The 24869-nt window shown below is 43.2% G+C and overlaps 1 protein-coding gene across 9 annotated transcripts in view; it reads right to left on the reverse strand.

The window, feature by feature from the left end:
* The window catches only part of RASAL2 (RAS protein activator like 2), a 425879-nt gene that overhangs the window by 38610 nt on the left and 362400 nt on the right, over positions 1-24869 (reverse strand). For all 9 annotated transcript variants that reach the window (XM_040360350.1, XM_040360349.1, XM_040360355.1 and 6 more), the window contains 3 exons: positions 23683-24237; positions 3507-3651; positions 3188-3332 (listed from right to left, as the gene is read on the reverse strand). In XM_040360350.1, coding sequence (XP_040216284.1) covers positions 3188-3332; positions 3507-3651; positions 23683-24237 — 845 coding nt within the window. The remainder of the gene's footprint in view (positions 1-3187; positions 3333-3506; positions 3652-23682; positions 24238-24869) is intronic.

Genomic DNA, 24869 nt, shown 5'->3' on the forward strand with positions numbered 1-24869 from the left:
AATCGTTTTTTTCTAGAGGCTGAAAATGTTTTTTACAAGCCGAAAAATGATGGTGTGTACGCGGCATAACACTTTTTCTTTTAAATGCAGGGGTTTGTCTAAACATTGCATGTTGGACTGCATTTGCATTCATTCGAAGAATTGGAGAAGTAAACATTTCATACAAGGGGGCTTTGTGTGCTGAAAACAGATCAGTTCATTGTGTGGTAAAACAAAAGATCACATTCAGGCTGACATAAAAAACATTGACACCATCATAATATGCTTCTATGACAATGTGACTTGGCCTGGCAAACTGTCAAACCAACATTTCTTCCAGCAGCCCCGTTATGTTCTTCACATCCTCAATCTGTGCTACTTCAGCTGCCGTCGAGCAGTTACTCTGCATTCTTAAAGTGAACTGTGTGTTGTGCACATTAGAAATCCTCCCCAATACACATTTAAGCCTAGGTTCACACTGCTGAGAATTCAAAATCGCGGTAAAATGCGCGATTTTGCCGCAATTTCGGCCGCAATTTAATGTAAATCGCGGCCCGAAATCGCAAAAAGTAGTACAGGAACTACTTTTTGAAATCGCAGATGCGGCGTCGCACTGATTAGGACAGTGCCATTGCCGACAATTGCCGCCGATTTGAGATGCGATTTGACATGTCAAATCGCATCTCAAATCGTTCCAAATCGTACCCAGTGTGAACCAGGGCTCAAAGCCACAAAAGTAGCATTTATTGGCCTTTTTTAATTGGGTTGTTTTCTAATACAAAGAAGAAAAAAATTATATTCTAACTGCTTTTTAATTATTACACTCTGCATACATATTGTGCTGTGTACAAGAAACATCTTTGCCACTTTAAATGAAAAATAAAAGAGCAAAGGACCTGAGCAGACACAGTTTACAGCAGGGGTAGGCAACCTGGGGTGAAACTACATTTCCCATGAGGCATTGCAAGGCTGGCAGTTACAATTAGTCCCAGAGGCATGATGGGACTTGTCGTTCTGCAACAGCTGGAGGGCCCCAGGTTGTCATCTATAGTGCTTATCGAAAATTGGGGTGAAGCCTCAAAATGTGTCAGCCCAACATACAGACGCTTGTCTTGGAGAGCAGAGAAGGTTTCCAGCACCCTCTAGTTCAGGGGTCTCAAACTGGCGGCCGTCCAGCTGTTGCAAAACTACAAGTCCCATCAAGCCTCTGCCTGTGGGAGTCATGCTTGTAACTGTCGGCCTCGAAATGGCTCATGGGACTTGTAGTTTTCCAACAGCTGGAGGGCCACCAGTTTGCAACCCCTGCTCTAGTTACTGCTATGTAGTGTGTATCTACCATTTCTTCTCTTGTACATTTCAGTGTGACAACATTTAAAGTAGAAGTCCATCCTAAAACTAAAACCCCATATCTACAGACATTAACGATCTAACACTAACCCATCTACAGATATTAATGATCTAACACTAACCTATCTTACTCTGTAAAGAAGGAATCAGTATACATGCCCTTTCTGCAGCCAATCCGACCCAATCCCACGCTGAGCTGTCAGCCGCGGCTTCTCTGTGGGTGCAGAGGACACATCCAACAACAGAAGACCCATAGTATCTCCCCATTCATTTCATAGCCGTTGTCGGCAGTGTCCTCTGCAGAGCTTCCACCGCTGGAGATCGGGTCAGACCAGCTTCAAAAAGGGTATGTATACTGATTTACTGACCTGCGAGTGAAAGAGAAACTGCAGCATAGAAAGATCTGGTCCCCCCTCTCCTTCAAAACAGCGTAGTCTTGTGTGTCCGAACTTCAGAAATCTCAGGATTGGATGGACAGTAATAAAACTCCTTTGGCAGGTAAAACCCATAAATAACATCTGCGCACCTTAGCCGTGCTTTAAGTAAATGAATGTCAGGAACACAATTTGTGATTGTTTATTACAACGTTCACAATAATTGTGTACTTTGTAGCAAGTATCGTATAGATTAATTGCCTTGTATGCCAAATAATCATTTGTACAGATAATATTTCTAAAAAAATAATTGTTTGTATAGATTGAAATGATTTAGTTACGTAGTGATTTTAGTGTACCAATAATGAAGCAATGTAACTCGCATTTCTTAAATACAGTAAAACCTTGTTTTGAGAGCGTTTTGCAAGACAAGCAAAATTTTTAAATACATTTTGACTTGATATACAAGCGATGTCTTCATATAAAAGTAGCGTCATATCACAACTGAGTATAAAAGAGAAGAGTGGGGCCTCTAATTGTAGCAATATGGTTACATTTATTAAAGGTTCAACATTTGGCAACATATTGCTACACTAAATCCTCGTACACACAATCAGTCCATCCGATGAGAATGGTCCAAAGGACCGTTGTCATAGGTTAACCGATGAAGCTGACTGATGGTCCGTCGCGCCTACACACCATTGGTTAATTAACCGATCGTGTCAGAACGCGGTGACGTAAAACACAACGACGCGCTGAAGAAAACTAAGTTCAATGCTTCCAAGTATGCGTCGACTTGATTCTGAGCATGCGCAGGTTTTTAACCGATGCTTTTGCATACCAACGATCGGTTTTGACCTATCGGTTAGGCATCCATCGGTTAAATTTTAAAGCAAGTTCCTATTTTTTTGACCGAAGGTTAACTAACCGATGGGGCCCACACACGATCAGTTTGGACCGATGAAAACAGTCCATCAGACCATTCTCATCGGATGGACTGATCGTGTGTACGCGCCTCTCTTCTCTTTTATACTTTGTAGCTCCTGCTGGATTTTGCTTCTAATCCCCTTGTGCAGGCTTCCATTTGTGGATGAACATTTTATGGTTACACAACCAACACATTGCTATAATTTTTTTATATAGACTATAAACTAAAGAACCTATGAGTAAATGGTTGTGGAACGAATCATCTGAGTTTCCATTATTTCTTATGGGGAAATTCGCGTTGACATACAAGTGCTTTGGATTACAAACATGTTCCTGGAACTACAGTAATTATGCTCGCAATCCAAGGTTTTACTGTACTACTAGAATATACAAAGAATATTTACAGAATTTTCTTTAATTGGCCTATTTACAGCCAGCCTTAAAAAAGCACTATAGATTGCCCTTAGGACAATTTCAATTGATCATGTTTGCCAAGACACATCTCCGATTTGTAACAAAGCTGTGAAATGCCTTATTCTGCAGAGCAAAGACTTACTCACCAGTAAGAATTAATGATTTTACAGAAAGCCAGCTCACAGCACATCTTTAAGTTACTCTGATGCTCGGAAAGTTCGTTAGATGAACATTTACTGGGATCAACCTCACAATTTTCGTCTGACTCATACAGGGCCTTGATAAACTCCCCTGGAGGAAAACAAAGAGATTGAAAAGCTCAGTAAGATATATTAGGAGGAACACGGGAAGAAAGCCCTCTACGTAGAAAGCAGAAAAATTCCAAAAGCAGATGAGAAGTTTCATAAAAAAATATTTTAGGAATATTTACATGAATCTTGCCAGAATTTTAAGACGAAAACTTACCTAGAGCATCATGCAGGTATTTTTGCCCAACTAACTTCAAATATTCTTCAATGGCTTTTGTAGCCAGTGTATTTTCCCTGAAGATTAGGACATCGTGGTCACCGCATCTGTCTACCTCTGACATCACCAGATCAGTTAGAAAGTCCTGAGAAAAACATAATAAAGATGCTAAGAAATGGGGGTGCTGTGCATGGCTCTATGTATAGATACTCCAATAAGACGTCTACTTTTTTGTTTCAATGGTTTTTATTAGTCTTTCAAGTAAAAAGTATAAGTGCCATCAAAGAGAGCAGCGAACAATTAAGTCGTAAAGATAAAAAAAAAATAAAAAAAAAATAAAGAATAAAATAAAATAAACAGACAAAACATAGTAAAAGTAAAAAAAATTGTGAAATTATGCTGGTTAACAAAAGAGCAGGCATCCAAGCATGGAAGCAATACAACAATGCAACAAATGAATGCTAAATATAGAACAAATATGGACCCAACTCATGGGATGGGTCCTGAATTGCGGCCCCTCTACATAATATATCTAATGCTGGAGACCAATCTGTGACCAATATCGAGATATTGAAGTTCCTCGGAACCAAACAATATTCTAAACTAAAGACTTTCCAATAGGCAACACATTTTACAGATAGTTAGGATGACTAGGTCATTGCGTAGAATTCAGGTTCGAGCAATCTCACAGCGAGAGAATCTGGGCAGCTTGAAATCATAACAAGTAAAATACTTTCAACGTTTATTAAACCTAGTTGTCCCTGATAGGGGAAAAACGTCTACTTTTTTAACCAAATCACAGAGCAACCAATGAAAGCAAATAAAATACAAGTTACCCACTACAGGCACTGTTTGTTCTTCCACCACCTCGATCTGACACATGCCTCGAAATAAAAGAGTCACTTCGACAATAATCACTGCAGTGACTAATGGACTAGCTATTATTAAAAGCATATAATCAACCCGTCCTCATCAAACTATCATTTCGATAGTTAGAAACCTTCCCTTTTAAAAAAAGGGGTTGCAGCTGTGACACACAACTGCGCAAAACAGAATATGCACAGAAAACAATTGTAGTAGGGTTTGACTTTTTTGGATTTCTGACTTCTTGATCGACTCTGATGTCCAAGACCTCGCACACACGATCCGAAAATCAGAAGGGAAATTCGTAAGACGAGCCGTCTGCGGATTTTCGAATCGTTAGTACGGTGCTTTCGACAGCCGATTTGACTTTTTCGTCAGACAAAAGCTGGATGTGCAGGCTATAAAAAAAATTTGGCAGATGTGAACTCGACGTCTGATTTTCGGACGGTCGGTACAGAAAACGTCACACAAAGATCAAAAGTACAAACATGCATGCTCGGAATCAAGGAACAAATGGGAAGAGTCCAGTCTTGTAAACTACGGTTCGTTATCTAGAATTAACATGCATTACACGGCAAGTGATGAAGTCGAAACGCAGCGCACATTCATTATCATCATCTTTAATGGGATAATAATGAAGCTGCTTTGCAGGTGATACTGATGAAGTTATGCCAAACGTATTTTAAAAGGTATTTGTTTTGTACGATCTGAAAACTGCAAATCAACGCTCACCATACTTCTACTAACATGAAATTAGCAGAAGGGGCCCAAAGGGCGGCGCTTGAGAAATGAACTTCCTCTTATAAACTCATAGTACGTCACTACGTTTGTGTTTGTCAAACGACAATTTGCGAAAGCCTTGCATTACTGGGTGGAGTTACAGACGGAAGAACAGGAAGTGAGGATTTCTCAGACATTTAAAAGCAAAATGGAAGGATGAGGTAAGTGAAGGAGGACTGCACTAAGGTAAAGGAAGCTATTTAGGAAAAAAAAAATGTACCTTTACAACCCCTTTAACCCTGTACACATGGGACGAACATCAGCAAGTTCAATAGAATCCGGCTAACATTCGGCCCGATTCTACGGCAGCATCTGTCGAAGGCTCATAACCGAAAAAGGTCTGCCAACCGGAGTGTTTTGGCAGGGGGGTGCCTGCCTGTCAGAACACAATAGCAGAGCAGGCAATATAGTGGCACTAACAATAGATTGTTAGTACAGTGGCTTCGACCTGAGCTTTTTTTCATTCAATCCAAAGGGTTGAAAAAAAATAAATAAAAATAAACTATTAGTGTGTACTAGGCTTTCGGTACTATACATTACACATTTGCAATTTCTGTATTTAATTAAGTGTGGATCATTATGCAAATAAATTCTAACCACAAAAGGTTAGAAGCAGGTTTTAGGTTCTTTGCTGGCCTGCGAGACTTCATGCTGTCGAATTTATTTCAAGGACTAAACAGCCCTTTTCCCACACATACCTTACTTACTAGTCATAAACCGATGAGCTGCTTGCACTTTTTCTGCATTTTCGGTTAGCTAAATACCTGTACACAAGTAATCTTCAACCACCCTGGGAGAAACTGGCTCAATAATGTGTAATTGTATATATAGGAAGGGCTGGGCTGGGGTGACCTTGCTCTCAACGTAATCATAGAAACCACATTTCAGACATCTAAATGCGGTGTATAGTTTCTACAAATTTCAGCAAAAGCATACAACAGGGACATCTGTTTTTATGATGGTAAAAATAATTGGGTCACCTTTGTTGGCTACCAGGGGTGCCTGCTTTCGAATTTCTTTTAAACACTTGCAGGGAAACGCTCCTCCCATAAGAACCTCCTTGTTCATTATAAATTGATGAGCTGTTTGACATTTTTATTTTGGTAGGTGTAGAAAATGTACGGCGCGACAAGAACTTCAATTACAGGCCTGTGAATATCTGATGAAAAATCAACCTCCTGAAGTACCAATAACAAGCTGACCTCTAAATTGGGCACAAAAAATAATGTTAAATATTAAAATGAAGGTATATCTAAAGCCAAAACTTTGGAAAAAAATAAAGAGTGGTTACAGCCAAAGCTTTTTTGTGCATACTTCTATGGAGTGCAGTTATTCTGAACTTCTGACCCACCATCGGCTGATGTCACTCAGCCAATCCAGGGTCAGGATCCACCCAGATGCCTGGACCAGCACTTGGCTCAGCCTCTCAGTGATCCACTTATATCTTTCATTTTTACATCAGCCAGAATAATGATTGCAAGATCTTCGAAATCCCCAGTGCTATTGTTTCACCTCTTAAAAAACAAATTGTCCTGGGTATCGTTAAACCAACGCCTCTCTGCCATCCTGCAGGACAAGCTTCCCCGATTAGAAAAGAACCTGGGACCCCTAGATAACCTACCTGATGGGGACAGCCTCATCATATCTGAGGCTAGCCTCTTAGTGCCCTATAAGAGGCTTGCTGTCTTTTCCCTTTCCTCTTTCTTCTCTTCCTATTTATTAAACCTTTTGGTAGTTTGGGGAGCCATGTAGGACCGCTGGTCGGCCGCCAATGGTCCCACTCCCAGTCTGTGAATTGTCTATGCAAACACAAAAGACCAGCTACTGGGATCAATTCATGGCTGAAATGACCCATCGTCTTTGAGGAGAGCATCCTGCGGTCATGCAGTTCCTCTTCGGAGGATGCATCTTCTGTTCTTAAAGCAGAGATCCACCCAAAAGTGGAACCTCTGCTTATTTGCTCCCCCCCCCTCTGGTGCCACATTTTACACCTTTCAGTTACACCTTTCAGGGAGGAGGGTGTAATGGGGACCGGTTTCTGACAGATCCTTTCAGGGAGGAGGGTGTAATGGGGACCGGTTTCTGACAGATCCCTGTCCCCACTTTCCGGAAATGGCGCAACCCCCTCAGAAGTTCGGACCCCCTCCTCCATCTGCGCCAATTAGAAAGCGCAGCGCGCGTCATGCATGCACAGTAGGGAACCGGCCGTGAAGCTGAAAGGCTTCACTGCCGGCTTCCCATAGTGGAGATGGCGGCAGCAGCACTCAACAGCCGATCTGAAAAATTAGCTGGTGTGCCGACATTGCGGGCCCCCTGGACAGGTAAGGGTCTATATCAGGGATATGCAATTAGCGGACCTCCAGCTGTTGCAGAACTACAAGTCCCATGAGGCATAGCAAGACTGACAGCCACAAGCATGACACCCAGAGGCAGAGGCATGATGGAACTTGTAGTTTTGCAACAGCTAGAGGTCCGCTAATTGCATATCCCTGGTCTATATATTAAAATTCAGCAGCTACAGTATTTGTAGCTGATGACTTAATTTTTTCCCTAGGCTGGAACCCCCCTTATTAGGAATTATAGTCATTACCCAAAATTGAGTTATACCGGTTCCTTAGCTACCTTTGGTGTATGTTAATGTTATCATGTACCGGCACTTTTTTATACTGTATTATATGGTTTTATATCTGCATAGTTTGTAACCTTAATAAAAACGATTGGATTGCTTTTTGGTCCAGAATAGACCAGCGGACCTCCTTCTAGCGCTTAGACACACCCTTCAGGGTGTATGTGGCGCTGTAAAGAAATATTAAAATCAATCAATCAACCAACCAAAGTCACTACCCAATGACATGTCACGCAAGCTAAATTTCGTTCCTTGTCATCTAAAATCAACCTAATCAGCTACTCTAAGTCCTTGCCGGATGAGATCAGCAAAACTTGAGTTATTTTCTTATAAAGACTGGGGGACAAATATGGTCAAGCGTCCCCATTCACTTCTAATCTGCCCACTATTCACAAGTCGCGCATATTCCCACACTTGTGCTGCAAGCTTCATTTTCTGACAAATGACTCTAATGAAAGCGCACAGACCGCTCACAGAGCAGTTTTAGACATATGTAAGCTCGGCCTGAAATTGCCAAAAATGATGGTGAAATTAAATCTTTGGATGCTATCAAACAATCAAGTTTTTATGTGATGCTTCTATAAGCAATTACTTCTATTCATTCGGCTTGAGACGGCATTATTTATGAAAGCTGCAGAAGAAGAAGAAAAATTCATTTACTGGTGGGAAAAGTTCTCAGTCAATCTGTAATTCTTAACCTGACAAATACTCTCAATTATTTTCTCAGTGTGTTACCGAGAAGATATCAATGTAGGTGAAAACGTATCCTACAAAACACATCAAAAAGAAATTCATCAGAACTTTACAAAACCTCTTTAATCAACAACCAGAAACAAAAAAACAAAAACAAATTCTCCCAGGCCTTTAGAGATGCATTTTAATCTGGTGCATTTCTGATCATAAAGAAAGAAAGGCTTTTATTACAGCAAGCCATACGAGAAATATGGGGGCCGTGTTGAATTGGCAAAATGATCATAAAAGTTTAGATGACAACTTACAGTTATGAATGTCCTGAAATAAAGATGACAAAAATAGATTTATAAATACACCCGCTTTGCTATAAAAACGTATGATTTCGATGCTTTACAAAACAGGCAGATAAACAGACAAAAAATTCTTACAGTGAAGCTTGGCGTGTTATCTTGTCGCACTGGGTACACTAGGGACGATGGCAGAGGGAAGAACAAATATAGATGTGTGTCTATGGAAACACCGGGCAGAGGTATTGTGCTCAGTTATTTGAAAACGAGTGCGTCTCTGAATGTTACCATCTAGCTACAAAAGGAATTTTTGAAATATGCATCGCGCTTGAAACAGGATAGAAAGTTTTATAGAGAACAGGCCAATATTTCCCAAAAACCTTTTAAGTTGAACTCCGAGCACAAAAACTTAAATATAAATATGTTCCTTAACCAGGAGGACCAGAAGATTTTTACCCCTTAATGACCAGACAATTTTTTGCGATACGGCACTGCGTCGTTTTAGTTGACAATTGCGCGGTCTTGTGATGTTGTACTAGAGGTCGACCGATATGGGGTTTTCTCTGGCCGATGCCGATATTTAGAAATCTGGGCGGCCGATGGCCGATATTTTAGGCCGATTTTTTTTTTTTTTTTTGGTGGCACTAGATGGTACTGGAAGATGGCACTAGCAGAAGGCACTTATTGGCACTGGCAGGTTGCACTGGATGGCACTGAAAGATGGTACTAGCAGATGGCACTGATTGGCAGGTGGCACTGGTTGGCAGATGGCACTGGTTGGCACTGGCAGATGGCACGTGGCACTAACATGTGACACTGGCAAGTGGCACTGGTTGGCACTGACTGGCAGGTGGCACTAATTGGCACTGGCAGGTTGCACTGCGTGGCAATAGTTAGCACTGGTTGGCATTGGCACTGATGGCTTTAGTTGGCACTGGTAGGTGGCACTGAATCGCTCTGGCAGGTGGCAATGGTATTGGCACTGGCAGATGGCACTGGGCTATAAACAAAAAAATACTGAGAACTTAAAAAACAATTACCGTATATGTGTGAGTATAAGCCGACCCGAGTATAAGCCGAGGCACCTAATTTTACCACAAAAAAATGGGAAAACGTATTGACTTGAGTATAAGCCTAGGGTGTCCATCTGCATGTCTCACTGTGCCCATGACTAGACTGACGTTTAACATGGGAGTCTATGGAAGGGGTGCCCGGCTTTGAAAAATCTATGCTCCCCGGCCGTAGGTCCCCCTCTTGTAGAGGAAGAGAGGGGCTACATGTGTGCCAGTTTGGAGTTCAGGGGACCTACGGCTATAAAAATGCACCGATTACTGTATAACACTGGCAGGGAAGGGGTTAACACTAGTGGTGATCAAGGGGTTGTGTTCTCTGAGAGGTGTTTCTAACTGTGGGGGTGGGGGGGGGGGGGTGTACTGACTGAAGGAGAGGGATCGCTGTTCCTAGTCTCTAGGAACAGCCGATTAATCTCTAGTCCCCTATCAGAATGGGGATCTGTTTGTTTACATTGACAGATCCCCGTACTGTGTCTCTGTAGCTGCTGACTTTTTAATATTAGGCCTTTTAAAAGGCCTTTGCAAACCCAGGTATTAGCATGTAAAAATAAAAGTGACATCATCACTGGGCTGTACAAAGCCCTTGCAGAGAGAAAAGCACTGGCAGCGGCCCAGTTGCTTCACCGACTACAGGAAGGGGCTGAGACCAGACCAGTCACCCTGCTCAAGGAGAGAGGGCAGCAGTGACCGGTCTGTATTACAGGAAGCTTCTGCACAGAGAAAAAAAGGACCACAATTAATTACTGAGCAGATCTAGAATAAATACACAAAGCACACCAAGATTTAAAGTGGTTTTAAAGGCAGAAGTTTTTCTACCTTAATGCATTCTCTGCATTAAGGTGAAAACATTTATGTGTGCAGCCCCCCCCATACTTAACTGAACCCAATCACTATCATGCGCTGCACCCAAGAACAGAGGCTCTCTCCCTTCTCACATGGCAGACTGATAGCGACAGGAGCCATGGGGTCCTGCTGCAGGGGGAGGCAGAGCCATGCTGTCTGTGTCTATGGAAACAGGCAGTACAGCTCAGGATCGAGCTCGCAGGTGTGCCACAGTAGGAAGCAGCTTGGTATGGTAGCACATCAGGTCTGATCAGATCCTGGTTTTCCAGCATGGCTGTTTGGACAGATGCTGCTCACAATAACTTCTGTAGAACAGACAGCTGTACACACGGGCCAAAAGTCAGCCAGTTCCTGCTGAACTGACTGTTTTCTGACAATTTTCGGCCTAAGTGTACCCATCTTAAGGCAGTGGAGGTCAGCTTTCTTGATATATGGGGCCTCAAGGGTAGCCTCCAACATCATTAAAGAATAACTAGTTTTTTTTTTTAAACAAACATGTTATACTTCCCTCCTCTGTGCAGTTGGATCCTCCTCCTCCTCTGGGGCCCCTCAGTGGCGGTCCTGGCTCCTCCTCTTCTCGAGTGACCCACTGATGAGCCGCTCTCCCTCGGAGCACTCGTACGGGCACGCTACTGTGTCCTGCTGCTGCATCCATTGACACAGACAGCAAGACTCTGCCCCGCTCCCCGTGTCATTGGATTTGATTGACAGGAGCGAGAGCCAATGGCTGCGCTGCTATCAATCAGGACCTGAAACACTGGCTGGAGCTGGTGTGCTTGTCCCCGACGCTGGAAAGACTGGGCTCAGGTAAGTAAAAAGGGGGCTCTGGGGGGCAGCTGCATCACAGGAGGTTTTTCACCTTAATGTATAGAATGCATTAAGATGAAAAACCCTGAGGGTTTACAACCCCTTTAAGGGCAGCACATAAGGTTCAGTGAAAATTCATTAGTAGAGACCGCAGGCAAACAACAGGATACAGTCAAAGACTGTGATCCAAGAGATGCGAAGAACCTGTGGACATAACAAAGAGATTGTTAGAGACTACAGACCTGATACAAGAGATGATCAGAGATTGTAGGCACGCTGCAGGAGATGGTCAGAGACTGTGAACATGCTATAGGGAGTTGTTAGACCTGGAGACATACTTCAGGAGACAGATAGACTGGAAATGCATTACGTGAGACTACTATAGCAGGGCAATTTGGAAACACAGATTAGTGGCTGCAGGGGTTGTGAGGGCCACAAAGGTGCCAAAAAGCTGCATTTGGACGCCGGGCTGCAGTTTGGGTACCTGGGAACTAAGGGGCTGTCACAGGCACTCAAGTCATTTAAAATCAGCTCAGCTGTTCAGGGCTCCGTCCACACAGCCATGTCATTCATTCTCAGAGATCTGTGAGAGAGTGAACCAAAAATCCCATCTACATCTGCGCCAGACCGACTTGTAATTCTCAATGGAATACAAGTGAAGTAATCCCCGTATAGGCAGGGAGCTGGGCTAGGAGTCTGCAGGAGCATTGCAGCCGCGATCCACTGAATACAGGTGCAATGCCTTGAAGGCTCCTGTGCTATTTTTTCCAGCAAAAATATGTGCATTAATTTTTATTTTACTAAGGTGAACCTAGTCATTAATGATCTATATAGCACCTTTCAACTGCTTTTTCTTTTCTTACTTCATACCTGTTCATCCCGTCACCGACAGTAGTATATACAGTATATGACTGATGATGCAGTAACGCTGCTTTAGAATTGGCCACAACATTGGCACCGGCTACTCCAATAAGGCTTCATGCACAGGAGCCTTTTTTTAAGCTGAAAAAACACTAGATTTTTTGCAGCAAAAAATAAACACAAGCTAAAAAACGCTATTAGAAGCTTTTCTGCTGGAAAAACGCTCCAAGAAACGCTACAAAATTCATTTTTTCCTACTCTTAGACACTGAAGCGTTTATAAAAACTCCAATAGCCAAAAGTAGTGTGTATGGACACAAATAATAACACTATTTAGCTTCTAGGAGCAGAAAAAAAAATGCTAACAGCTTTTAGGAGCTAGTTATTAGCATTTAAATGCTAGTGTGCATGAAGCCGAATACAGTAATATGCAGACACCATCTTCAACGGCTCAGTGTGGAGGAAGAGGATAGAAACTCCCAGGACAGTAGTACTGTCAAAGCCCTGACCACCTGATAATAAGCAGCTGGAAAGACCACAACACAACAGAAAGGAGTGCCACTGTTTCGTCAGATATGGTGACCTGTCAAAAAGTGTAATGGAAGTGACATTTCATCGCCGTCATCTTGATACACCCTGCACTCAGTAAGGATACACTGAGAAGGGGGCAAGCGGACATCTTGCTACACCCACGAAACGTCACTTCCGTTACACATTCTGACGGGTCGCCTAATCTGATGGAACACCAGGAACTGAAGTGACATCATAGAGTCTTTCTCCCCGCCCACAATCACCACCATAATCCCAGGAAAATACTGAGGGTAATTTGGGCAAAAGTTACAATACTTTAATAACACACATAGTGCTGTTCATGCACTATATACACTATTACACCTGACATCAGTATGAACTTCATTGCTGTGGTGGATGGAATGTCAACACAGCCTAGCTGGTCCGTGATTCATGGCAGTCCGCCATCGTACACACTGATAAGAGTTTCCTTTCAGAGAGGATTAATAAAGGTTTACTAAACACCTTATTTCTCTCATCTGCACTCTATTTATTAGAGAATAGTTTATTTATTTTTTAACCCTTCCATTTTGTGCCAAATATTTGTTTAAAATTGTAGAGGGATGAACTAAATACTGAAAAATCTGTGCGGTTGCAACATATTTAAGTACATATTTCACTTTACAAGCTTGCAAACCAACTCCTAACATGTTCCAACGTACAGAAACCGTAGAATATTAAAAACAAAACAATAGACTGTACATTTCATCATCTTCTGGGACACAACTCAGGCCTCGTACACACCACTCAACATGTCCGATGAAAACCGTCTGCGGACCGTTTTCATCGGACATGTCTGCTGGGATCATTTAGTCTGATGTGTGTACACACCATCAGACCAAATTCCCTGCGGACAGAATGCGCAGTGACGTGGCGGCGACGATGACACCGCGACGTGCGCGCACCAGGAAGTTCAATGCTTCCAGGCATGCGTCTAATCACTTCGATGCCATGCGCGGGTTCTCGGGGCCAGCGGACATGTCCGATGAGTCGTACTGACCATCGGACATGTCCGACGGACAGGCTTCCAGCGGACATGTTTCTTAGCATGCTAAGAAACATTTGTCCGCTGGAAACCTGTCTGCTAGGCCGGGAAACTGTCCGGTCGGCCCTACACACGACCGAACATGTCCGCGGAAACTGGTCCGACGGACATGTTCGGTCGTGTGTACAAGGCCTCAGGTCACAGAAGATCGGCTGGCCAATAGGAGAGCACAGTGCGCGCCCGGCTGTGAAGCCGTACGCTGTCACGGCCGAGTGCCCACAGTTATAAAAAGTCAGCAGCTATGCTTTTTGTAGCTGCTGACTTTTAATAAACTAAAACACGGGTGGAAGTCCGCTTTGGATTAAACATGAAGACATGCATAGTAAAATCTATGTTTTCTAATCAGCCTAGTCCACACAATTGCATCCAGTTTCCAGTGTTTTAAAGAAAAAAAGTGGCATGCATTTGTTTTTGCACCAGAACGAACAAAACAGTGTGAATAAATGCTCATAAATAAGGAGTTTAGTGAATGAAAAAAATGATGTGAAAAAGGTGCAGCGCAGACGCATTACAAATGCACATATGGACCTGCGCACAGAAGGCGGATTGCATTGGACATAAATGAGCCCTTACTGACTGTTCTAAACCGTTGCACTGTGAATTAACCCCTCCATTGTAAATCCAAAGGTGAGTTACAAAAAAAAAAAAAAAAGACGCTAGAACTTGATACCAATAACCAGTCATACCAAAATGTGACACCAAGCCACACAGCAATAACTTCATGTTGGGTTCCTTACCCAATGTTAGAGCAAATTCCAGAGAACCCCATATACTTTTATGAGGCTAGGAGATGAATAGAAGACTACCGGACTTTACTGCTCAAGAACACACATCAGCTAAAGAAGCCTGAACAAAAAGATGTCAACATCAGGGTGGAACTTTGCGGCAAGAACTTGGTAACTATGGAACTCCGGGGAGGTGGGCAATTTAAGCGAAGGAGGGGGAGGAGGCAGAAGGGTGAGCAAACGCTGAACGTTTCCTACCCTTTAAAACTATACTGTAGTCACATACAAAAGACATTCAAATTATTTTATACGTTTATTAAATGCAAGCAGTTTGAGTTCCTGAACTGACATAGTATCAGCCTCTCGCAATGCTCTATATACAGCAAAGCTTAGGCTGGGAGAGGGAGAAGCCGCACAAGGAGCCAATTAGCTGCGCTGCAGGCTGATAGCAAGAGAGAACAGGGTGATAGGCTCATCAGTCTACTGCTTCTCCCTTCACTGTCCAGTCACAGCATTAGGGGAGGGAGAAGACCTGTAAGTGGTAGTTGACAGCAACAGAGAAAAATCAGGTCTTCTGCCCTACCAGGCAGGGCTGTGCTCTGTAGCAGAGATGTGAGAAACTCACAACTGGATAAAGATACAAATATTTCATCAGGTAAAACATTTATGTAGCTGTGTTCCAGGCGTTTAAACTTTAAAGTGATTGAAATTGAAACCCATATACTGTATATATATTTTTAATAACAAACATGTCATACTTGCCCACCATAGCAGGCTACTTGATATGGGGGCACTCATGTGGGCACGCTCCCAAGCCAGCTCTGTGTGTTCATAGACACACAGAGTGCGGCTTGCATCCACCCTTCTTACTAGCTGTGATTGACAACAGTTAGAGCCAATGCTGTTATTTTTTAAAGAAAAAAACATGACATACTTGCTTGCTCTGTGCAATGGTTTTGCACAGAGCAGCCCCGATCCTCCTCTTCTTGGGTCCCATGCCGAAGCTCTTGGCTGCTCTGCATTCTCCAAGTGCCCCCACAGCAAGCCACTTGCTATGTGGGCATTTGTGCATGCTCACTTCTGTGCCCTGCTCTGTGTCCATGGACACACAGAGCACGGCTCAGCCCGCCTCCTCCTCACAGGCTGTGATTGATAGCATCAGGAGCCAATCGCTCCTGCTGCCGTCTCTGAGCTCATGAGAAGGGAGAGAGCCATAACTCTCATGCACATTGCTGGATCGAGATCGGGCTCCGGTAAGTATAAAGGGATGGAGCTGCATACAGGTGTTTTTTACTTTTAACCTTCATGCATAGAATGCAAAAAGGTAAAAAACCTTCAGCAGCTGAAAAATGTAAATCAATAACCTATGTAGGAAATCCTATAGGATCTCATTGAACTAAAGATGATGAGCTGGCAGGCAGAGGGTGAAAATGTGAAAATATGAATTCGGAAATAATAATAATAAAAAATAAATGTTAGGCATGTTTTTTTGTGTGTATATACACCATCAATGGCACTTTTTTTGTGTGTGTATATACACCATCAATGGCAAAAACAACCTTTTTTCTATATTAAAAATCCGCCCGTGTCATTTTCCACGCCTAATTACTCCGTTACGTAAACATAATGCTTTTCCTGTCCCCTGGTATTTGCTGTGCTTCCCCAGTTAGGCACTTGGTTGCTAAGAGTATGCAGTTTATTAATAAAGCTTTCTAATTAGGAAAGCACCCAATACACTGCACTGTGTTATCAATAGAAAACATAATGCAGTCTCTATGCAGCCCATAAACCATTGTAGATGAAATGAGCCATTTACTAAAGCACAGGCGCGCGTCCAGGAGCCCAATTGTTAAAGTTACTTGCCTAATAAAACGTGCAGCAGTTGTATGTGTCACGGGAGAATCAAGCAAATAAAGATAGCGAGGAACACATCTCGGTGAAATCTTCACTGCTTACTGAGCTGGAACACAAAACATCTGATATATTGACATCAATAGAAAGGACTTCCCAGGGCTGCAATTCTTTCCACGCATTACCGTCACACCCGTCTCCAAGCATTAGGACTCTGTCTTTTAAACACCGCAGAAACCATCATTTATCTGGGGAAGGCTCTTTAGATTTATCTGTGGAGGGGAAAACTTCTATCCAACTCAGGAAAATGAGTGTTTTGCAGCAATAAAGTCTTAATACATTCCCAGCATCACAACTCAGCACCTGGGAATAAGGGAGCAGCATGGAGAAAAGCCTCATCTACAGCTGAGACTGCTGACTTACTGATGTAGAGGAGTGCTGGAACAATGCGGTCAGTAATGGGGGGAAATGGGGTGTAAGCCAATAATACCACATCTATAGGTAATGGACCGACAATATGCCTTTCTAAGCAAATAAAAGATAAACACCAAGAACATCTAAAAGCACCAATTAATACGGCCTTGCATTACATGATATCTATCTATCTCTCTCTCTCTATATAGATATATATCTCTATATCTATCTATGTAGATATCTATCTATCTATTTATTTATCTATATCTATATTAGAGCTGCACGATTCTGGCTAAAATTAGAATCACAATTTTTTTTGCTTAGAATAAAGATCACAATTTTCACGGCGTAACATCAGCTTTTACATTATACAACAAAATTGGGCTAACTTTAATGTTTTTTTTTTTTATAATTCATTGAACTGTATTTTTCTCCAAAAATCGCCATTTTATTCCCTAGGATCTCTGCTAAAAAAAATAATTATATATATAAAATATATATAAAAATCAGTAATTTTTAGAAAATTACTTGGAACCCCCAAACATTATATATATATATATATATATATATATATATATATATATATATATATATATATATATATATATATATATATATATATATATATATATATATATATATATATATATATATATATATAATGTTTGGGGGTTCCAAGTAATTTTCTAAAAATTACTGATTTTAACCACTTAAAGCGGATGTCCGCTGAAAAAAAAATATTAAAAGCCAGCAGCTAGAAATACTGCAGCTGCTGACTTTTAATATTTGGACACTTACCCGTCCTGGAGTCATGTGACGTCCGCAGCAGAGGACGAGCGATCGCTCGTCACTCTGCTGCCCCCCCGCCATCCTCTGTCTGGGGATAACCAGGAAGTGAAGTGCTCCAGCTTCACTGCCCGGTTCCCTACGGCGCATGCGCGAGTCGCGCTACGCCTGCTGATTGGCTCCCGCTGTGTACTGGGAGCCGAGTGTTCCCAGAACACAACGGGGGGGACGGGCGGTGATGTCATGCCCGCAGTCTGCCCGAGACTGTGTGGCCGGAAGTGGGTGCAAATACCTGTCTTTAGACAGGTATCTGCACCCCCCTCCCCCTGAAAGGTGTCAAATGTGACACCGGAGGGGGGGAGGGTTCAAATCAGCGGGAGTTCCACTTTAGGGTGGAGCTCCGCTTTAAGACCCGGACCATTATGCAGGCTAAGCCCCTTGCCCCTTTTTGTGATTCGGCACTGCATCGCTTTAACTGACAAAAAATGCAATTTTTTAAATTGGTCATTAAAAACGATCGTGTGTGGGCTCCAGAGCATTTTTCTCGATGTGAAAAATGGCCATTAAAAATTTAGAACATGCTCTAATTTATCTCGTCGTTTTTCACGTAGTGAAAAACGGTCGTGTGTAGGCTTTAACGACGGGAAAAAAACGTGCATGCTCAGAAGCAAGTTATGAGACGGGAGCACTCGTTCTGGTAAAACTAGCGTTTGTAATGGAGATAGCACATTCGTCACGCTGTAACAGACTAAAAAGCGCGATTCGTCTCTCACCAAACTTTTACCAACACAAAATCAGCAAAAGCAGCCCAAAAGGGTGGCGCCATCTGAATGGAACTTCTCCTTTATAGTGCCGTCGTACGTGTTGTACGTCACTGCGCTTTGCTCAAGCATTTTTTTTTCACGATCTTGTGTGGACAAGGCAGGCTTGACAAGAATCATGTCGAGAAAAACTTCATTTTTCTCCATGACATTAAAAATGGTCGCGTGTACGCGGCATTAGGATGAAAAGTTACAATGTTCATTTCCACTGACGTTTTTACAGCCACTTTTCTGAGCGTTTTTTACAGCTTAAAAAAGCCTGTCCATGTTATTCTATGGCATCATGCCCACATAGGCGTTTTTGAGCTGCAAATGGCATAGGCGTTTTTGAGCTGTAAAAAAAACGCAGGACCAGGGCGTTCTGAAGCTCCAGAGTAGAGCTGTAAAAACGTCAGACATTACAAAACGCTCAAAAACGCGCGAAAACGCTCAAAAACGCAACTGCCACGTTTTTTTCTTTCTTTACAAAATAAACATGGACAGGCGTTTTTAAGCTGTAAAAAAGGTGAACACGAGTGGCTGTAAAAACGCCAGTGGAAATGAAGACTAATCTACCAGTGCGACAATGTTGTGAAAAACTTGGTAGGCTGCCCGTTTTTTTTCTTTTGACAGCTGTGTGAGCAGAGAACTCTCTACACTTGTTACATGAATGAATCAGGAAATTCTGCATAGAGATCATGAGGGGGGTGGAATCAAGATCACAACTTTTTGACGATTAATCAAGCATCTCCAATATATTATATAATGTATTATATTTGTGAATTTGTCTGGATATCAGTCTTTTGTCTTTACTTGAACTGCAGCACTCAGACTGGGAGAGGGATCACTATGAGCCAATCAGGTGTGCTGCATCCACATGAAGACAAGAGGATAGGTCAGACTCAAGTGGGGGGGTGTACTTATGCTCCCTGGTTACCTCCATGCACCAGTTGAGGTATGACCAAGCTACCGTATATTGCTTAACTGCAGAAGAGAAAAGCCAGGAAACCGACCTTGCTCTTCTGTCTGGCAGGGCAAAACCTGATGAACCGATATGGAATTAATATGCCAGGTAAAAGAGCTCCCATATATGTATTTAATGTGCATTTAGGTGTGTTCCATAGTTCAGCATTGAGGATCTCATTCACAATAGGTACGCTGGGCATCCTTGACCAGACCCATGCAAGACAAGACAAAAAGCCTTATTCCTTATGGGGTCAGTTCACTCAACTATTGTGCACTGAAAAAGTGCTTCATGCAGTACAATTTTTCAGGGCAGCGGGTCATGAAGCAAACGGCAGCTTCACAATGCGGATGTGCCAGTAAACTTTTATGAAAAGTTTGTTTGAAATAAAAAGTAACCAGAGTGGTGTGACTGGCTCCAGAGACAGTTCACACCGGTTACCATCTGTGTTGTGCAACTAATGTGACTAGATCCTAAAAATACCCTCTAAAATTCTGAAAGTTAAAGTCAAAAAAACTTATACTCCACCACCCCCCACCTGATTGGTACAAAAACACAAAGGACCAAAATGGGCATTTCCCCCAGGCCCTGCAGGAGAAAAAAAACAACAATGTGACTTACAAGATACAGACCCTAGATTTTGAGGCAGCAAAGGATCCCATTTTTCTACCTTAGTGCTTTAGAACAGAAGTGGACCACTGATTGTCCACAAGAAACTATTGGTGGTCCCCAGGGTCTCTGCCGCAAATAAACATTGTGGTGGATGTATACCGCCAAATGTTTCCCCCAGGGTTGCTCTCAATGTGTGCCGACAGTCAATACTGTCAGTGAGCATTGATACCTCCTCTGTAGTTCTGGCTCCTGTGAACTCAGAGGGTGGCGCCTGGAGTAGTACAGAGAGCAGGAGGTGAAAGAGGGGACTTCCAATGGCAGCTGATCACAGACTGTGGGATGGAGCAGAGAACTTGAGCACATGGCTGGATAAGGTGGTGAGATCCAATAATGAGTGTGTGTAAGGCAGTGTGATGCAGAGTGTGGGGGGAGAGGACATAGAGCCAGAGCATTGTGTGTATAAGGCAGCAGAGTGTAATCCAGGGAAAGGGGAATCACATAAAGGTGAAAAGCCTTTTGTGCTGCGGGGGGCGGGGCCGAGCCCCGCTGTGTGTCAATGGGAGCAGCAGCGGGACTCGGCAGCGAGCCCACACGGGTGCCCCCACGAAAAGCGGCTATCCGTGGGGGCAAACAATGAAGCAGAGAAGCCTGGTGTGCCAGTGGGGAACCCCAGAAAAAGAGGATCAGGGCAAAATCATTGCACAGAGCAGGTAAATATAAAAAAACTATTTTATTTTAAAAACAAGGGTTTACAAACCCGTTAAGATCAATGTGACCGCAAAGTGCTTAAAAATATATATATTCTAAGGTGCATATTGCTTTGCACTGGGCCCTTTGGCACCATAAGGTAGCCCTGTGTAATATAATGGCTATGGTACAGGACATATACTTCCAGTTTGCCTGCAGCTGCCAGGGCACCTGCATACCAATGGCTGCTCAGCAATGGGCACAAATTGGACCCCTGATAGATATCACTTGGAGAAACAAAAATAACAAAACTCAGATACAACTCGGTGTCAGAGGTGACTCGGTGCTGAGAGAAGAGATGACACAATGGAACATGAAACGCCTTCTTCCCTGAAATCTTAGCGGATTCAATAAACGCTCCGTGAAACATAAGATGATAATGTTCCAGCAGTTAGGACTCTAGGATGTGTCTCACTGGGCCACAGGCTGACCTTATCATATGAGAACGCAACGGATGACAGAAAATGAGTCAGTGTTGCAGCTTTCACATAGTGAAATATTGCCTGGAAAAGCTTGAAGTCAAGTTCCTGTAAAGACAGCAAGGGGGGGGGGGGGAGATTTACTAAAACTGGAGCACTGAGAATCTGACGAAGCTGTGCAAGGTAGCCAATCAGCTTCTGACTTGTTCAATTATGCTTCGACAATAAAACCTGGAGGGTACGTTTACACTGAACGCGGGTTTGAAACTGTGCCAGTTTAGCTAAACACGATTTCACACCCGCATTTCAGTGTGAGTTTGGGGGCGTTTTAAAAAGACATTTGTGCGGGTTTGTGCACAGATGTCTATTGAAATCGCCCCTGAAGTCGCCAAAAGTAGTGCAGGAACTACTGAAATCATCGTTGCACCGATTGGGACAGTGCCATTGCCGGCAATAAGCTGCGATTTGACATGTCAATCCGCATTTCGAATTGCACCATTGTGAACAGGGGCGGAAGCTGATTGGAATTTTATACACCGCTGCACCAGATTTTGCACTACAGTTTTAGCAAATCAACCACATTGTGTCACTTCCTCTTGTAACAGTATGGGCAGTAAGGACAAAAAATAAATAAAAAATCCAAAGCTTTTTTTTTTTATTGAACACAGCATGGAATGGGTAAACCCTGTGAGTTTCTTTTCTTGTCCAACATGAAAAATCTCCCTTCACTTTCTACTATATAGAAAGAACAGGAATCCCCCTCTGAAGCCTCGTACACACGACCGGTTTTCTCGGCAAGAAAGCTGCTGGGAGAGCTTTTTGCTGTGAAAACCGGGCGTGTGTATGCTTTCACGTCCAGAAAACTGCCGGAAATCCAGACGAGAAATATAGAGAACCTGCTCTCTATTTTCTCGTCAGGATTCTTGGCAGAGTGTTTCCTGACGAGAAAACCCTACGTTACTATGCTTACCTGTCCCCAGGTAAACCCGCAAATGCTCGATGAGACTTCGACGCATGCGCGGTAGCATACAAGGGTAGTGTAGGGTGTAGCAAGATGGCGGCGACGGCATTGAATGTGACGAGTGCCGGCTCGTCGTAGTTGATGACGTCACCGCGTTCTTGCCATTCAAAAGAACGGCGGGTTCTTTTGAATGGCCGTCTGTATGCACAGCAAGCTTGCCAGGAATCACGTCATGAAAACCGACGTTTTTTTCCTGACGGGATTCCCGGCCGTGTGTAAAGGGCTTTAGAAATGTTGTCACTGGTCACAGGCCTCTCCATTAGAAGATGTCTCCTTTATCACTGTTCTGGAATCAACTAAAAAATGTAACCCTTTCCTTACTTTTAGCCCCAGTTACAGTGGTCAGCAGGACAAATCTTCCTAGTGGGGACACAGACAAACAATAACATGACGGGGGTTCTAACACCTCACTGCTCTATCCAAAACTGAAGAAAGTTTTGGCTTTATAAACACTTCGTTGACCATTTTAGAAAAATTGAAAAGGTGAACTGACGACATACACCAGTGATGAAGAACCTTGGCACCCCAGATGTTTTGGAACTACATTTCCCATGATGCTCATGCACTCTGCAGTGTAGTGGAACATCCTGGGAGACATAGTTCCAAAACATCTGGAGTGCCAAGGGTTGCCATCACTGTCATAACCCTCCTCACCCCCCAGTCCCCAAGACTGATCAGAGCCATGCTGACTGGTCACTGCCGGCATTGAGCATGGCTCTGATCTGTCCTACAAGCGCTGTACAACGGAGAGGGTGAGGAGTAGAGATTTAAAATCCTCAGATCGCTACTCCGGCTCTGTGGGCAGAGACACCTTGGCATCCACAGGGATAAGTATAGTGAGGACCAGAGAAGTTGGGAAGGGTGTTAGTTCACATATTCTGAAGACGTCAACTACAACTTTTGGCTCCATTCAAATTTCCTGAACATGCGACAACACACAGAAAACGAGCGTTTTACCACGTTTTGGAAACGTGCTGCAAACTCACGCCGTGCTTTTGGTACCATTAATGGTTAATGACACCCCAAACCTGGTTAGCAGACACAGTGTCCCAAATGTTTTATCACGCAGCAAACGCAAAAGGCACATGGACAAATCGAGCAACTCTCCACACCCAAAAAGGGTCCAACATAGGGCATCCCATTCAAGTGAAAAATGTGTGAAAAACTGAGAGCGGAAACATGGGTTCCCACTACAAGCAGGTGTGAATGCATCCTAAAAGGGTAGTCTGAAGCAGAGCGATCCTTTTTTACATTACACATTCCTGTACAGGTTCAAACATTGCTAGGAAGATTCAGCCAGTCATATTTGCTCAGTTCTGATGAAAAGACACCACGAAGAAACATAACAAGGAGACATAAAGCTCTAGAGAACTACAGAGATGTCCTTACCTTGGCTCTACCCGTGCTTTGTAGGATGTGGACCAGCGCGCAGGCCATCTCCTCCTTATTACGGACGCTGATCACCGGCTCCAGGACAGAACATAGCATGGTGTAATTAATTGTAATAAATTCAGCAAACTCCTTGTACTGCTCCATAGGCAGGATAGTGATCGTCTGATAGCGGGATTTAATACGTATCGAAGGTCCCCCAGTTTTGCCTTTGTTAGCGGTAGGTGTGCTTACAGGGTACCACTTCTCCACAAACTGCCTGCCAGTCACACTGGCCATTGGGATATTCACCAGTCCCACATAATTGTTCTTATCCTTTTTCTTTTTCTTCTCTACGTCCTTATAGATGTGCACAGTGATATTGTGGATAGGGGGCAATCCAGAGAATTCAAAGTGCTCTCCCCAAAAGATATTGTCTGCTTTAGTTTTGCTTGTGGTACGTGCAAAGAGTGTGTCGTCCAGGCAGAGCTCGCAAAAATACTTCTTTTTGGGGGCCAGGTCTTTGGCCTCGATAATCCACAGCCGCAGTACATTTTCCGCCCTTCGGCAGTTGTCCTGAAAGTGAAATAACAGGAGGTTAGAAGTAATTCCAAGCCAGGTGTCAAGAGAATTCTACAGTCAAAACTGAAATAAACTATGAATTACATAGGAAATATCAGACTTTGGCATTTATTTTTATTTATGTATTCCAGTACAACAGTACTATAACTTTGCATTCAAGTATATGTCTATGTTAAAGGGGTTGTAAAGGTTTGTTTTTTATTTTCTAAATAGGTTCCTTTAAGCTAGTGCATTGTTGTTTTACTTACCTTTTCCTTCAATTTCCCTTCTAAATGTTTTTTTTTCTTTGTCTGAATTTCTCACTTCCTGTTTCTCCTCAGTAAGCTTGCCCCATCATTTGGCTGGGGGTTAGTCAGCTAGAACAGCAGCGTGTTCGCATCGTTCACGTGCAGAGCCAGCCAGGAAGTCTGCACGGCGCTGCGCTAATCACAGCCAGGGAGACATTGTCCCGATCTCTGCAGCCGAGCATCGGGAAATGTCTCCCTGGCTGTGGTTAGCGCAGCGCCGTGCAGACTTCCTGGGGGGCTCTGCACGTGTACGATGCGAACACGCTGGATCTCATCCCTACTGAGGAGGAACAGGAAGTGGGAAATTCAGACAAAGAAAAAAAACATTTAGAAGGGAAA

This window comes from Rana temporaria, chromosome 7, assembly GCF_905171775.1.
Source record: "Rana temporaria chromosome 7, aRanTem1.1, whole genome shotgun sequence".
Lineage (NCBI taxonomy): Eukaryota > Metazoa > Chordata > Amphibia > Anura > Ranidae > Rana > Rana temporaria.